The 14,778-nt window shown below is 39.2% G+C and overlaps 1 protein-coding gene across 1 annotated transcript in view; it reads right to left on the reverse strand.

Annotated features, from left to right (window-relative positions):
* Positions 1-14,778, reverse strand: part of CDKL2 (cyclin dependent kinase like 2) — a 55,253-nt gene that overhangs the window by 17,563 nt on the left and 22,912 nt on the right. Inside the window, exons 4-10 of the mRNA XM_008069050.1 lie at positions 14,278-14,456; positions 11,700-11,812; positions 9,473-9,612; positions 5,857-5,945; positions 3,678-3,813; positions 2,037-2,332; positions 1,383-1,476 (exon numbers count right to left, since the gene is read on the reverse strand). Coding sequence (XP_008067241.1) covers positions 1,383-1,476; positions 2,037-2,332; positions 3,678-3,813; positions 5,857-5,945; positions 9,473-9,612; positions 11,700-11,812; positions 14,278-14,456 — 1,047 coding nt within the window. The remainder of the gene's footprint in view (positions 1-1,382; positions 1,477-2,036; positions 2,333-3,677; positions 3,814-5,856; positions 5,946-9,472; positions 9,613-11,699; positions 11,813-14,277; positions 14,457-14,778) is intronic.

Genomic DNA, 14,778 nt, shown 5'->3' on the forward strand with positions numbered 1-14,778 from the left:
TTCACATGTTTTTTTAAGCAGCTTCAGTGTGCTGACATTGCTGTAAGTACTGAAGTGGGACAGTGAGGAGCACAGGTACAACTCACACCTTGGAAGCCGACACATGAGCAGGAGGAGACAGACAACCTATAAGTAAGAACATACCGAGGATGCCAGGTGTACACAATGGAAAAAATAAGCAGGGAGAGGGCACAGAGAGTAAAGCTGACAGAATGAGTTACAATATCAGGAGAGACCACATAAGAAGGGTTCCTGGAGCCAAGGAAGAAAAAAGACAAACCCATTGGGTTATCTGGAGGAAGAACATTCCAAAGCTGAAGAAACAGGAAGCGCAAAAGCCCAGGGGTATGAGCCGGTCTGAACCATGTTTCAGGAATAACAAGAAAGCCAGTGTGCTTGGATCCGACTGGTCAAGGGAGAGCTCTGGTGATGGGTCGGGAGAGCTGAGGAGTGAACCAATGCAGGGACCCTTAGGCCCTATGAAGACTTTGGCCTTGGCTCACCATGAGAAGCCAGTGGGAATTCTGAGTAGAAGAATAATGATGGCTCAACTTAACTTTAAAAGAGAAACTTGGAGTTGAAGATAATGGCACTCTTTCCTGGGCTATCTCTAGCCCTTGTGCATGCTTCTACTACTACAATGAAACACCGTGTCTTAATTTGTGGATCCTCTACTACAGGGGTCACAACCCCTGGGCCACAGATGGGTTTGATGGCCTGTTTGAAACCAGGCCGCACAGCAGGGGTGGGGGGGCAGGTGGAGCTCATCTCCTGACAGATGAAAAAGGCATTAGATTCTCGTAGGAGCATTAACCCTATTGTGAGCTGCGCACACTAGGGATCTAGGTTGACCGCTCCTTGTAAGAATCTAATGCCTGATGGTCCCCCGCCCCACCCCCATCCATGGGAAACTTGTCTTCCATGAAAACTGTCCCTGATGCCAAAAAGCCACTACATCATGATGTCCTTGGAGAAAAAGACTGACTTATTCATCTCCAGTGTCTCAGACATAGTAGATGATCAGTAAATATTTGCTACATGAATAAACAGAATACTGTTTCACACCAAAAATCTGGTGTGAAAAAGCTAATAAAACAATGTATCTTCTCATCTACTCCAAATAAGAGCTGACCAACAAGCATCGGGTTAAGAAAATGGACCATTACTGAAAAAAAACAAAACATATGTCATTGTAATAACATATTTAAGTTTTCAGATATGAAACATGTAAACTTCCAACGTTTCACATTTATTTGTCATTCTGATAGGCTGGGGTGAATACAAAAAATTAAGGCTTCACTTTACATATCTCCAAATAAAATTATCAAAAGTCTAGAGCTGATTGGCGCTTGTTCCTCCACCACTGAGAATGGTTTACTTACTGATGTGGCCACATTCATATTATAAACGCCTGGTGGGGAAAGTTTGTTCGATTTAACAAATGGAATAGAATACTTCTTAGTTTTCTCATCCACTCTGCAACAACAAAAAAAAGTTTTTAAGTTAGAATCGGCAAAAATTTTTTCACGCACAAAACCAAATGACAGCACAAAGTAACTTGCAGTTTAATCAGAATGTGATGTGTATTCTCAAACACACAATGCACGTGAATCAGGTGAAACATTCTATCCTTTATCACCACCCTCATGCCTCCCACCAGCCCCTGGTTCCTACCAAATAAATGACCTTCCTCTCAGCAAAATTCCCAAAAGGAACTTCTTTGTAGCACCAAAAACTCACAGCCACTCCTTGCAGCAATTCAAAACCCATTATTTCTTTTATTATGAAAACCTGTTTTACATTACGAGCCCAAATAGCTGTAGCTTCTCTTCACCTTAAGCAATACAACCCTACTCAGGTGAATTTTTTGGATCAAATTTTCATCACACAGCCAAAAAGTCATTTGAAACAGCTACCTGACAAATGAATAGCAGCCAGAATTCTAGGAATAAAACAATGTGGAAGAATTGACAAGCACTTGAAATTTGCAAATATATCCTTGAAAACATTTTTGGTCTTATTTTCCTAATTCATACCTGTAATTCTGAACTGGTATAGTCCCCATTCCAGAATTAACACCAGGAGCAGCTGCAGAAAGATTGTGCGTGAGTGGGGGAATCACCATGCCAGGATACCTTGCGTGAGCCACACTGACACTGCTGCAGTCTCGGAGGCTTGTGGAGGGAACTGTCTTGACGTGGCCTGTCCCATTGTCATGTAGACGACTGGCATTTGAAATTCTGTTGACTTTTGCAACTTTTTCTTCATCAATTCTTGACCCTTTGATTTTAAATAGTTTACAATCCTTAATTTTGGAATCTGCATTGGTATCCTGAGCATTAATAAAAATATTAACAAGGTTAATGATCTGAAGAGAATGAAAAGTCACACTAGAGAAGGATTTCATTGGATTACCTTTGCATCCCACTTTATTCTACCTATGGAATTAAATTTAAACCCAGATTCCTTTCCAGACAGTCACTGGGAAAACACAAAAAGAACAAAAATGCAATTCACACTAACACGCGCGCGTGCACGTGCGCGCGCGCACACACACACACACACACACACACACACACACACTAGTGGGAAACTCATGATGAGGAATCATGAATGCCACTTTGTTCTTATATATTCAAAGTCAGGGAACACAAAATTGAGAACTCATTCTTCTGGTTGACTTGATGGGAATGGGAGAGTGGTACATCTGAATTACCTTATCAAGAACACATCCTGGGTAACTTACTAGGAAAAGCAAACCTACATTTTAAAAAGCTCTCCTTTATATAAAATTCTAAAAACAATATTTTCATTCATATCATTTAAGAAAGAAAAGGGGGAAGGATCTTTGTTTTGGGTGTATATATGCACACACATATGAACACACATGTCCAGGTGTTCTTGGACACAGTTGCACAGACTAGTGCACAATAGGTACTCAAGACACAACACGCTGAGTTCTTAAACAGGTAATTTCTTTTTTTTTTTCTGTTTTGAGTCGGAGTCTCACTCTGTCACCCAGGCTGGAGTACAATGGCACACTCATGGCCACTGCAGTGTCAACGTGCTGGGCTCAGTCGATCCTTCCACCTCCGCCTTCCAAGTAGCTGCAACTACAGGCATGTGCCACCATGTCCAGCTGATTTTTTGATTTATTGTAGAGATGAGGTCTCTCCATGTTGCTCAAAACCCCAAGTGTAAGCAATCCTTTTGCCTCCACCTCCCAAATTGCTGGGACTACAGGTGTGAGCCACTGCACCCAGCTTAAATAGGTAATTTCTATAAAGAAGATTGGGTTTTAAAACTAGGCTAGGCCAGGCTCTGTGGCTCAGCCTGTAATCCCGTGCTTTGGGAGGCTAAGGTGAGTGGATTGCCTGAGCCCGCGGGTTCGAAACCCACCTGGGCAACTTGGCAAGACCTCATCTTCACAATAAATCAAAAAATTAGCCGGGCATGGTAGCACGCACCTGTAGTTCCAGCTACTTGGAAGGCTGAGGCAGAAGGATCACTGGAGCCCAGCAGGTCGAGGCGACAGAGTGAGACTCCAACTCAAAAAAAAAACAACTAGGTTAAAAGTTAACTTGTTCACCACTCAGAGTACTTTTTAAAAAAATCCTCATTTTTTTCCTCAAAAAACTGAACAATAAGTATATTAAGTTTAAAACATGACCATTTACCTGAACCACAAATGTTTTTCTTTCTTCACCTAAGGAATCATCTTTTTCCTTCTCTTTCTTTCTGTTTTGGGATTTTTTAGATAAAGAAATATTTCTGGCATCTTTCTGTACTTTTAACTGTAGTTCCTGAGAAAACCTACGTGAAAATACGTATGTCAATAAAATAAATCTGTATGACACAGATAACCCAAGAAAAAAATCTTATAGGATTTTATTAATTGAGTGATAAAATAGACTATTATTGGAAATGAGAAACATCATGGCCTGGGGTGAGCAGTTCTGAAAGGATAGTCTGTAGGTAGACCTTCAGGAAGCCCTAGGAACCTTCAGGAGGTTCACAAGGTCACAGCTATTCTTATTTTAATATTAAGGTGTTATCTTTCTCATTACGTTAATATTTGCACTGACATTATAAAAGCAATTGTGGAACTAACTACTAGCATCTTACTAGGAATTAAAGCAGCGGCACCAACATGTACTAGCAGTCATTGTTTTCTTTATAGCCACACATTCTCAGTTTTTAAAAAAAGCAGTTTTGCTTAAGAATGTCCCCAATAAAGCAGTAAGAAGGTATGAATTTTATTAAAGCAGCTAAACCCTTAAACATATGTCTTTTTTTATATTCTGTGTAACAAATTGGGAATATGCACAGAGTAGCTCTGCTACAAACCAAAATGTAATGTTTGCCTCAAGAAAATCACTTGTGTTCTCACTCATAAGCGGACCCTGAACATTTACCATAATCCTATAAGAAAGGGATGGGCAGTAGTGGGATACTGCTGGGGTGCGGGGGGGAGACACAACATCAGTAAGGATATCTGATCTCAAACCAGGCCAAGTGGGGACCAAAAGGAGGTCCAAACTTTACCCGTACAATGACCACTTGTATACCTAATTCTGAATTGTACCCCACATCTTTAAAATTAAAAAAAGTAAAATCACTAGTGTGATTTATTGAAATAAAAACTAAACTAGACACTTCTTTCATGAAACAACATTATTACATGAAAGAAAGACTGACATAAAACTATGGTTATTCAGACGTAAGGTATTTGGCACACATTTTCTTTCAACAAATAAAGTGAGTTTATCACTTCAAGGAAAACAACTAATAATATCTGTGTCAATGATAAAATGTACACTTTTATGCAAAAATTAGAATTCTACTTAAACTTGTATCCACCACTGAGAGCTTCACAGTTTTCCAATATATGGAATTTTCTGATGAGATAGAATGTAACTTTTTGATACTTTTTATGATGAAATGTGTCAACATTTTAAAGATCCACATAATTCAGCAAATTGATATTTTCTGAATGACTAATGCAAGTTACAAAAGTATGAATGGATAAGAGATCCTACCTAAGAGGTAAGACAGACAAACGGTTTTTAATGTAACAAAGAAAGAAAAGTTCCTTGATGTAGTTTCAGATTCCACAGAGTACCAACTTTTAAGAAACCACCACTGTCAAGTTTTTGTATGGTATCAGAGTTTCAGTATTGAATCAAAAAAGAATACCCATAATGACCTAAAAGGCTATTAAAACATTGTTTCATTTTCCAACTACATATTTGTGTAAGGACAGAGATTCTTCTTCAAATTCAACCAAAACAACATATAACAACTAAATGAATGCAGAAGCAAACATGAAGTCTAGCTTTAAGCTCTGTGCCACTGACACTTGTCTCGCTATCTTTTGCTTTGTCAGCTGCACTGATGCCAGCAGCTGGAACAGTACAGAAGTCCAGGCCAGCAGTTCTGGCACCCACAGGTGTGGCACATGAAGGTCTCCAGCACATTACAGCATACAGCAGTATCACATGACTTGGTGTGGTGTGAATTTGACATCACCTTTGTAATTGCAAAGACAATTACATCTCACAGTTGGTAGCAACACAGAAATCAGTGCCCTTACGGGTAGACGTTAGGGACAGAGAGATAGAAAGAAAAGCATGAGAGGCTGCTTCATGAAAACCAAAAACACCAATTTAGTAACTGTAGGAGATCACCTCTAGGAATCGCATTATCGCTAAGAGTGAATGGGGTAGGATGGTAGATATTTAAGATTCTTTAAAGTAGGGGAAACAGAAATAAGAGACATGCTGTTTGTGACTGTTGTGGAAGTCTTACTTTAACCCTAGGCAGGTATGGCCTGAAGAACATGGGTCAGTACTGTACCTCTCAGCAAATCCATCCATTTGAAAGAAATCATGGTGTAGGAGCTCAGCACAGAAGGGCCTTTTATCCGGGTCAGTATGTAAGCATTTCTGGAAAATCAAGAAAACATACAGTTCATATCAAAGAAAAACTACCTACATTTAAATATATAATTAAGCCAGACTCGGTGGCTCAGCCTGTAATCCCGTACTTTGGGAGGCTGAGGTGAGTGGATTGCCTGAGCCCGCGGGTTCGAGATCTGCCTGGGCAACTTGGTGAGACCTCATCTCTTCTATAAAAATCAAAAAATTAGCCAGGCATGGTAGCGCGTGCCTGTAGTTCCAGCTACTTGGAAGGCTGAGGAGGAAGGATTGCCAGAGCCCAGCAGGTCGAGGCTGTGGTGACCAGGAGCGTGCCACTGCACTCCAGTCTGGGTGACAGAGTGAGACTCCAACTCAAAAAAAAAAAAAAAAAATATATATATATATATATATATATATTTATGTCTCTTATTTCTGTTTCCCCTATTTTAAAAGATCTTAAATATCTACCATCCTACCCCATTCACTCTTAGCGATAATGCGATTCCTAGAGGTGATCTCCTACAGTTACTAATTATATATATATTATATATTATATATTATATATACATAATATATATATATATATAAAATTAAGCCGGGCTCGGTGGCTCAGCCTGTAATCCCACACTTTTGGGAGGCTGAGGTGAGTGGACTGCCTGAGCCCGCGGGTTCGAGACCCGCCTGGGCAACTTGACAAGACCTCATCTCTACAATAAATCAAAATCAGCCGGGCATGGTAGCACACGCCTGTAGTTCCAGCTACTCGGAAGGCTGAGGCAGAAGGATTGCCAGAGCCCAGCAGGTCGAGGCTGCAGTGACCAGGAGCGTGCCACTGCACTCCAGTCTGGGTGACAGAGTGAGACTCCAACTCAAAAAAAATAAATAAATAAAAATAAATAAATATATATTTATATACACACACACACACACACACACACACACACACACACACACATATATATAAAATTAAGCCTGGCTCGGTGGCTCAGCCTGTAATCCCGTGCCTTTGGGAGGCTGAGCTGAGTGGATTGCCTGAGCCCGCGGATTAGAGACCCACCTGGGCAACTTGGCGAGACCTCATCTCTACAATAAATCAAAATCAGCCGGGCGCGGTAGCGCGCACCTGTAGTTCCAGCTACTCGGAAGGCTGAGGCGGAAGGATCGCCGGAGCCCAGCAGGGCGAGGCCACTGCACTCCAGTCTGGGCGACAGAGTGAGACTCTGACTCAAAAAATAATATATAATTATATATATATAATTATAGGCTGGATGCACTGTCTCAAGCAATAATCCTAGCACTTTGGGAAGCCAAGGGAGAGAACTGCCTGAGTCTAGGAGTTCGAGACCAGCCTGTGCAACATGGCGAGACCTCTTCTCTACAATCAAAATGAAAAAATTAGCTGGGCATGGTGGCACGTGTCTGTGGTCCCAGCTACTTGAGAGGTTGAGGCAGAGGGATCACCTGAGCCAGGGAGGTCAGGCTACGGTGAGCCATGATCATGCCACTGCACTCCAGCCTAGGCAACAGAGTGAGACCCTGACTCGATAGATAGATAGATAGATTTTTGTCCTATTTATAGACAACTGTAAACATCTATAATCAAAGATTAGGAATAAAGTTCAAATCTAGACAATGACCATCAATAGTTGGTAATATCACAAAAAAAGACCATTAGACATTGAGTGTCTCTAGATGTAAATATACAACCTACAAAGTAGTGTTGCCAAAAAACCAACCTGATCTGATCAAGCTCCAGCTCTACTAGGAGTTTATAAGAAATATAGGACACAGAAGAACACGTACTGCATTACGTGGAAAATTCTAAGGGACAAAAACCTAGTTCCTCAAAAAATGAATTGTAAAGTTTAAACAACAATAGACAAAAGAGATGGAGAGCAGCTTAAATTAAGTCTTAGAAGACAAATCAACCAACTGCAGTCTACATGCTTCATTTGGACCCTAATTCAAACAATAAAAAGAAATTATGTGAAAATCAATGAAATTTTGAACATCAGTTAGGTATTTTATGATATTAAGGAATTATTGTGAATTTTGAAAACATAAAGCTATTGAAGAATGGAAGAGAAAGAACTGACTCTGTGCTTAGTACTGTGCTAGGTACTGTACATACATGATATTATTCTATGGCAATAAAAATAGAAGGGACTCAACAGGTAGCTTTAAATGAATGAGGAAAGTTCTATGAATGATTATTTACCAGGGAAACGATGTCATGTCTGGGACTTGCTTCAGAATACTCCAAAAAAAAAAAAGTTGAAGGGAGTGTGGGAGTGTAGATAAACAAGATTATGAAAGGCTGACACCTGTGGAAGCTAGATGACAGGTATGTGATGGTTCATTATACTATCCTTTCTCTTCAATGCTTGAATTTTTCTACGATAAAATGTTTTAAAAGTGATATGATTCTATTTAAGGTATACAAGTTGGACAAAACTGTTTTGTCTTTATTCCTTTTAAATCTCTTTACAGACAGATAATAAAGCTGGTCCCAATGAAAAATATTTGCACCTATTAGAAGATGATGTATAAAACTGGAACTGTATTATATTAAAAACTTATAATTTGCTTAGTTTTACTAAACTTTTAAAAGATGAGTTAAAGATTAAAAAGCAAAAAAAAATTCTTGAGTAAATGTTATATGATACCAGTGTTTTAGAGATACTTATTTTATCAATACTCTGAACAATCTTAACTAATAAGAATTTTTGAGCTCATAATTCCAAAAGGGTAACTTTTAGAGACAACTTGGTCCAGTGAGAATCTCCCTAATATATTCCTCAACCAAATACAAAAAAAAAAAAAAGTCTTGGTGATTGTAAATTAGTTTATTAAGAAGTATAAGAACTCAGTGACTCCAGGGGCTAAGCAAAGCCCTTGTGAGTACCCTATGCAGGTCCTGATCCTGTGTCCCACAGTTTCATGTTTCTTACTTCTCTATCCTTCTTTTTATTCTCTTGTCTATTTTTCTTCCCTTTTCTGTGCATACAAGGCTTGCATTTAAATGCTGAACATTAAAAACATAAAGTGTTTGTATGTGTTTTTAGGTCAGAAAGTTTTCACACTTAAAAAATGCTAGATAGCACTAAATAGTTTCTTTTTTCTTTTTCTTTTTGGGTCAAGGTCTCACTCTGTCACCCAGGCCAGAATGCAGTGGCGTAATCCACAGCTCGCCACAGCCTCGACCTCCTGGGCCCAGGTGATCTTCCCGCCTCAGCCTCCTGAGTAGTTGGGACTACAGCTGCGCACTACCAGGTCCAGCTAATTTTTAAAAAATTTTTGCAGAGATGGGGTCTCACTATGTTGCCCAGGCTGTATACAGTTTCTTAATGAGCTTTAAAACAAATAAAATTTCCAGGCCTTTTCCTTTGAAGCTACCACCACCAAATTAAATTCTTTCTTAATGTACAAAAAGTAAAATTATTATCAAAAATTGTTGAACTAAAAGATCAACTTAGATGAGGAAAAAAAAGGAAAACTAAGTCTCTATAATGTATACATTCCCTGTGAAAAAGTATAAAATAGACTATGATTACCTTTGCTAAATCTATCACCACTTCGGAGAGCTTAGGGTAGCGTCTTTCAAGAGGTTCTCTTGCCTTGATGTCAGGCAACCTCACTCCAGCAAATACAGGATTTTTATAGAACAGCTCCTGATGTCTTGGAATTAGATTACCTGGAAGTGAAAACAGCATACATCTCTGTCATCATACAATGTGATAGAAGTGGTGGAGAGACAGATGGTGCAGAATAGAAGAAACAGTGGAACATGGATGAAGGCGTTTGGGGCCCTCTCAGCATGCATGTTCAACAAAAGACTGCTGTTACTGTGCTGGTACATGGCAGTCTGTTTATTATCCATTTAATTATTTAGAGATACAATCTTGCTCTGTCTCCAGGACAAACATAGTTCATTGCAGCCACAAACATTTATGGAGACAAGGTCTCACTATGTTGACCAGGCTGGTCTCAAACTCCTAGCCTCAAGCAATCCTCCTACCTGGGCTCCCAAAGAACTAAGATTACAGGTGTGAGCCACCATGCACAGCCTCATGGAAGCCTTTATATTGGCTTTGACCCAAGTTAACTCAGGGAAACGAACACTGATATCTCAGCATAGCCATTTAGAAAAGTTCACATGCCACTATAAATAGAACTGAAGTGACAGAGCACAGGTAGAGGACCGGGAAAGAACATTTGATAACTTTCCAGATACAAGTACCAGCACTTCACTTCTAACTACAAAGCGTAAAGTGCTGACAAAACAATAAGAATAGTAATAGTCACATGGAGGATTGAATCTATATAAATTAGCTCTACCCTTTAGGAATCTAATTTTTGATCAGTTGATTTTATATTTGCATCTAAGGTCAGATTTGGCACTTTACCTTTTTTCTCTACTTTAATACCTAGTTTAGTATAAAATATTAACATATTTTAAAATTCTACCACAAGAACAGCCATAAAAAAGAATGAAATCATGTCTTTTGCGCATGGATGGAGCTGGAGATCATCATCTTAAGTAAATTGACTCAGAAACAGAAAACCAAACACCGCATGTTCTCACTCATATGTGGGAGCTAAATGGTCACACAGATGAAAATAATAGACACTGCGGGGACACCGATAAGGGGGCAGGGGAAGGAGGTTAGAGTTCAGAAACTACCTACGGGGCACAGTAGTCACTATCTGGGGAATGGGCCATCTGAAACCTAATCCCTACCACTACACAATCTGTCCACGTAGCAAACTCACATGTACACCTTCAAATCTAAAATAAAATTAAATTTAAAAATAAAAAAAATAAAAATCCTACTATAAGAAACCATTGTATTACTTATTGAATTTTTAACCTGAAAACTTCAAATCACATAGTTAAATTACTCTTAAGTGTTTTCCCATTATTTCCACCTTCCAAGCTCTATCTTTTTTTCTTCTTCTTCTTCTTTTTTTAGACAGGGCCTTTCTCTGTTGCCCAGGCTAGAGTGCAGTGACATGATCATAACTTTCTGCACCCTGTAATCTCAAATTCCAGTGTTCAAGCGATCCTCCTACCTAAGTTTCTCAAGTAGCTAGGACTACAAGTACCTGCCACTATACCCAGTTGATTTTTCTTTTTTTTTTTTTACTTTTGTAGAGACAAGGTCTCACTATCTTGCCCAGGCTGATCTCAAACTTCTGGCTTCAAGCAATCCTCCTACCTCAGGCTCCCAAAGTGCTGGGATTACAGGCGTGAACCACCATGTCTAGTCCAAGCTCTATCTTAAACATGAAGTGGATGTTTCAACAAAGTAAGACTTTGATATTCTAGATTTGAAATTCTATCCAAAGCACTAACAAAAGTCAAATCTGAGGAAAGATTAAGCTACTGGGAAGTCTGTGTGTCCCATCTTGAATGTGAAAATGAAGGTAGTAGTCACATTAAACCAAATGCTTACTAATTCCAAAATAATAAATGATCATCACATCCTCTCCACATGTAATTACGAGAATGTAAAAGTTCAGAGAAATTCTCTGTTTTCTTCTCTGCTGATGGAGCGGAGGAGGTGAGCATGATTAAGAACATGTGTCAGATAGACCAAAGCCAGACTGAAAAAAAATTAAAAACATATACACACACATATATATTCCAATGAAGTTTTCCTATTTGCTCCCTACCACCACTTAAAACACATATCACCTTTAATATACCAATAGCTTTTTAAAAATCACAAATACACAGAAAAACAGTCTGAAACTTAAAATGCAAATCTATAATCTTACCTAAACACATCATAATATGATACAGCTGGTCAATATCAGAATCTCCAGGAAATAGGGGTTCCCCCATGAGCATTTCAGTTACTAGGCAACCAATGGCCCACACATCAACAGCCCTGAAAGAAAAGCAATGCAGTAAAATCTGGTGTTCTAACATGTTTACTATGACTGCGTCTGTTATGCATATTACTATTTGGTATTCCTGGCATAGAGAACAGTAGTACGGGTTGAGCATCCCAAATCTGAAAATCCGAAATGCTCCAGAATCTAAACATCTTTGAGTGCTAACGTGATGGTCAAAGGAAATGCTCACTGGGGCATTTCAGATTTTGGGTTTTTGGATTTGGGATGCTCAATCGATATAATGCAAACATTCCAAAATCTGAAATCCACAACACTTCTGGTCCTAAGCATTTCAGATAAGAGATATTTAACCCACAGGCTTACTAGTAAGCCTTAAATTATTCATTAAACAACATTTTCCTCTATGTTTAAAGCTCCAACTCCCAATTTTACATAAGTGAGATTTCCAGAAACTTCAATCAGATGATACAAGAGGAAAAGGGCTTTTGAAAAGTCAAAACAGTTATTATGTGCACTTTATTCTGGAAATAAACCTCCCAGGCTTCATGCAGAACCTAATCGTTGTTTGTGTAGACATAATTATTCTCCCATCCTCCCTCCCTCCCTTCCTTCCTCTCCCTCTTCCTCTTCCTTCTTCTTCTTCTCCCTCCTCCTCCTCCTCCCTCTTCTTCTCTCTCTCTCTTTCTTTCTAGAAACAGAGTCTCACTCTGTCACCCAGACTGGAGTACAGTGGTGTGATAACAGCTCAGTGCAGCCTCGAACTCCTGGGCTCTAGCAATCCTCCCACCTCAGCCTCGTAAGTAACTGAGACTACAGACCTGGCCAATTTTTTTTTTCTTGTCACTGACTTGAAACTCATTACAATTTTTTGTAGAGATGGCAGTATCACTATGTTGCCCTGGCTGGTCTCAAACTTCTAGCATCAAACAATCCTGCTTCAGTCTCCCAAAGTACTGGGATTACAGGCATGGGCCACTACACCCGGCTTTACACATAATCCTTAATCAGTCTATGCTATGTCAAGGAACACTGAAACAAAGCATAACAGAAAAAAGAGCTGGCTGCTGAGGACAAATACAGTAATAGTGAGAATGAAAAACTGATAGGGAAAAAAATTTTTTAAACTATCTTAAAAATCAATAACAAGAACTCAAAGAATATGCAAGCATCATTTAGCCAGGTACAACTTTCTTGAAATTGCTTTAAGGTCATTGCCGAGTTATAAAATGGCACAAAAATTATATCATGGTAGCAAAATGAGAACTAAGAGAAATCAAGAAAATAGTAGATGATGTTTAGTATACTCTGAAAACAGAGATATTGTAGAAATATCTTAGAAAGAGTTCTATCAAGAGCAAAAGCCACAATCCTTTCTTCTTGGTAGAATTCACTTACTTATGAAGACTATTTATTTATTTGCTTGTTTGTTTATTTGTTTTTGAAAGCAGGATTTCTTGAGAGGACAGAAAAGCTCCCACAGTGGGAGGGGACCTGAGAGGGTTGCCTGACAATTTAAGTTTTTAAAACCTACTTGGCTGGGCACAGTGGCTCATGCCTGTAATCCCACCACATTGGGAGGCCTAGGCGAGAGAACTACTTGATCCCAGGAGTTAATGAACAGCCTGGGCAACACAGCGAGACCTCATCTCTGAAAAAAAACTAAAAAAATAGTTGGGCATGGTGATGCTTGCCTGTAGTTCCAGCTGCTTAGGAGGCTGAGGCAGAAGGATCGCCTGAGACCAGGAGGCAAAGGCTGCAGTGAGCTGTGATCATGCCACTGCACTCCATTCTAGGTGACAGAGTGAGACCTCAACTCAAAAAAAAAACGAAGAAAGAAGAAATGTAGCCAGGTGCAATGGCTCGCACCTGTAATCCCAGCACTTTGAGAGGCAGAGGCAAGAGGATTGCTGGAGCCCATGGGTTCGAGACCAGCCTGGGCAACATGGCAAGATCTTATCTCTACAATAAATCAAAAAATTAGCAGGGCGTGGTGGTACAAACTTATAGTTCCAGTTACTTGGAAGGCTGAGGTGGAAGGATAGCCTGAGCCCAGTAGGTTGAGACTGCGGTGACTGTGAGCATGCCATTGTACTCCAGCCTGGGCGACAGAGTGAGACTCCCACTGAAATAAAATAAAGAAGAAACGTTTTACTTAATTATATGTTTGCCCCGCCCTCACTTATTCCACCTTGCCACACTGCATCAACATCAGACTTACCCAATCAGTGTCAGCCCCTTTACAAGTGGTAAAGATTTGTATTTCCAGCTGCTACTTACTCAACTAATTTTCCCACCTTTAAAATAAGTATACCCACTCCAAATTGTTTCACAAGGATGTTGAAAGGGGAAGCCCCAAATGTGATCACAAATCACTTTGTAAAGTTCCCTAAACTCAGGCTGTCCTTTCAGTGTTAGAGGGATCATTTATTACATGACAAACATATTCCATTTTCTCAACAAAAGAGAGTTAAGATCTACTCCTCCCATTACTTCTTACTTGCCATACTTGACATCACCAACCAGTAGTTCTGGAGCTCTGTACCATCGGGTCGCCACATAATCGGTATAAGCCTCCCCAGGAGCTGCCAAAGTTCGTGCAAATCCAAAATCACATAACTTGACAACACCAGACTGGGAGACTAATATATTCTCGGGCTTTATATCTCTGTGTATAATCTTAAGACAAAAAGCAGATATGACAGATGTTAAAATTAATTATTTTTTTGGCATAGGACACTTTTTTTCCCTATAGAGAATACAAATAGAAGCATATAAAAGTTGTTCTAGGCTTTAAAGAACCTAGGACCTAGCTGGGCAAGAAAAAACATTTACACTTGGAATTTTATTTGAACAAAGATACTGTATTTTATATATATATATACACACATATATTTATATATATATTTATATATGCATATATTTATATATATACATATATTTATATATAATATATTATATATATAAATATATACATATATTTATATATAATATATTATAT

This window comes from Carlito syrichta, unplaced genomic scaffold (assembly GCF_000164805.1).
Source record: "Carlito syrichta isolate Samal-C Ts95f unplaced genomic scaffold, Tarsius_syrichta-2.0.1 Scaffold311780, whole genome shotgun sequence".
In the NCBI taxonomy this organism is placed as follows: domain Eukaryota; kingdom Metazoa; phylum Chordata; class Mammalia; order Primates; family Tarsiidae; genus Carlito; species Carlito syrichta.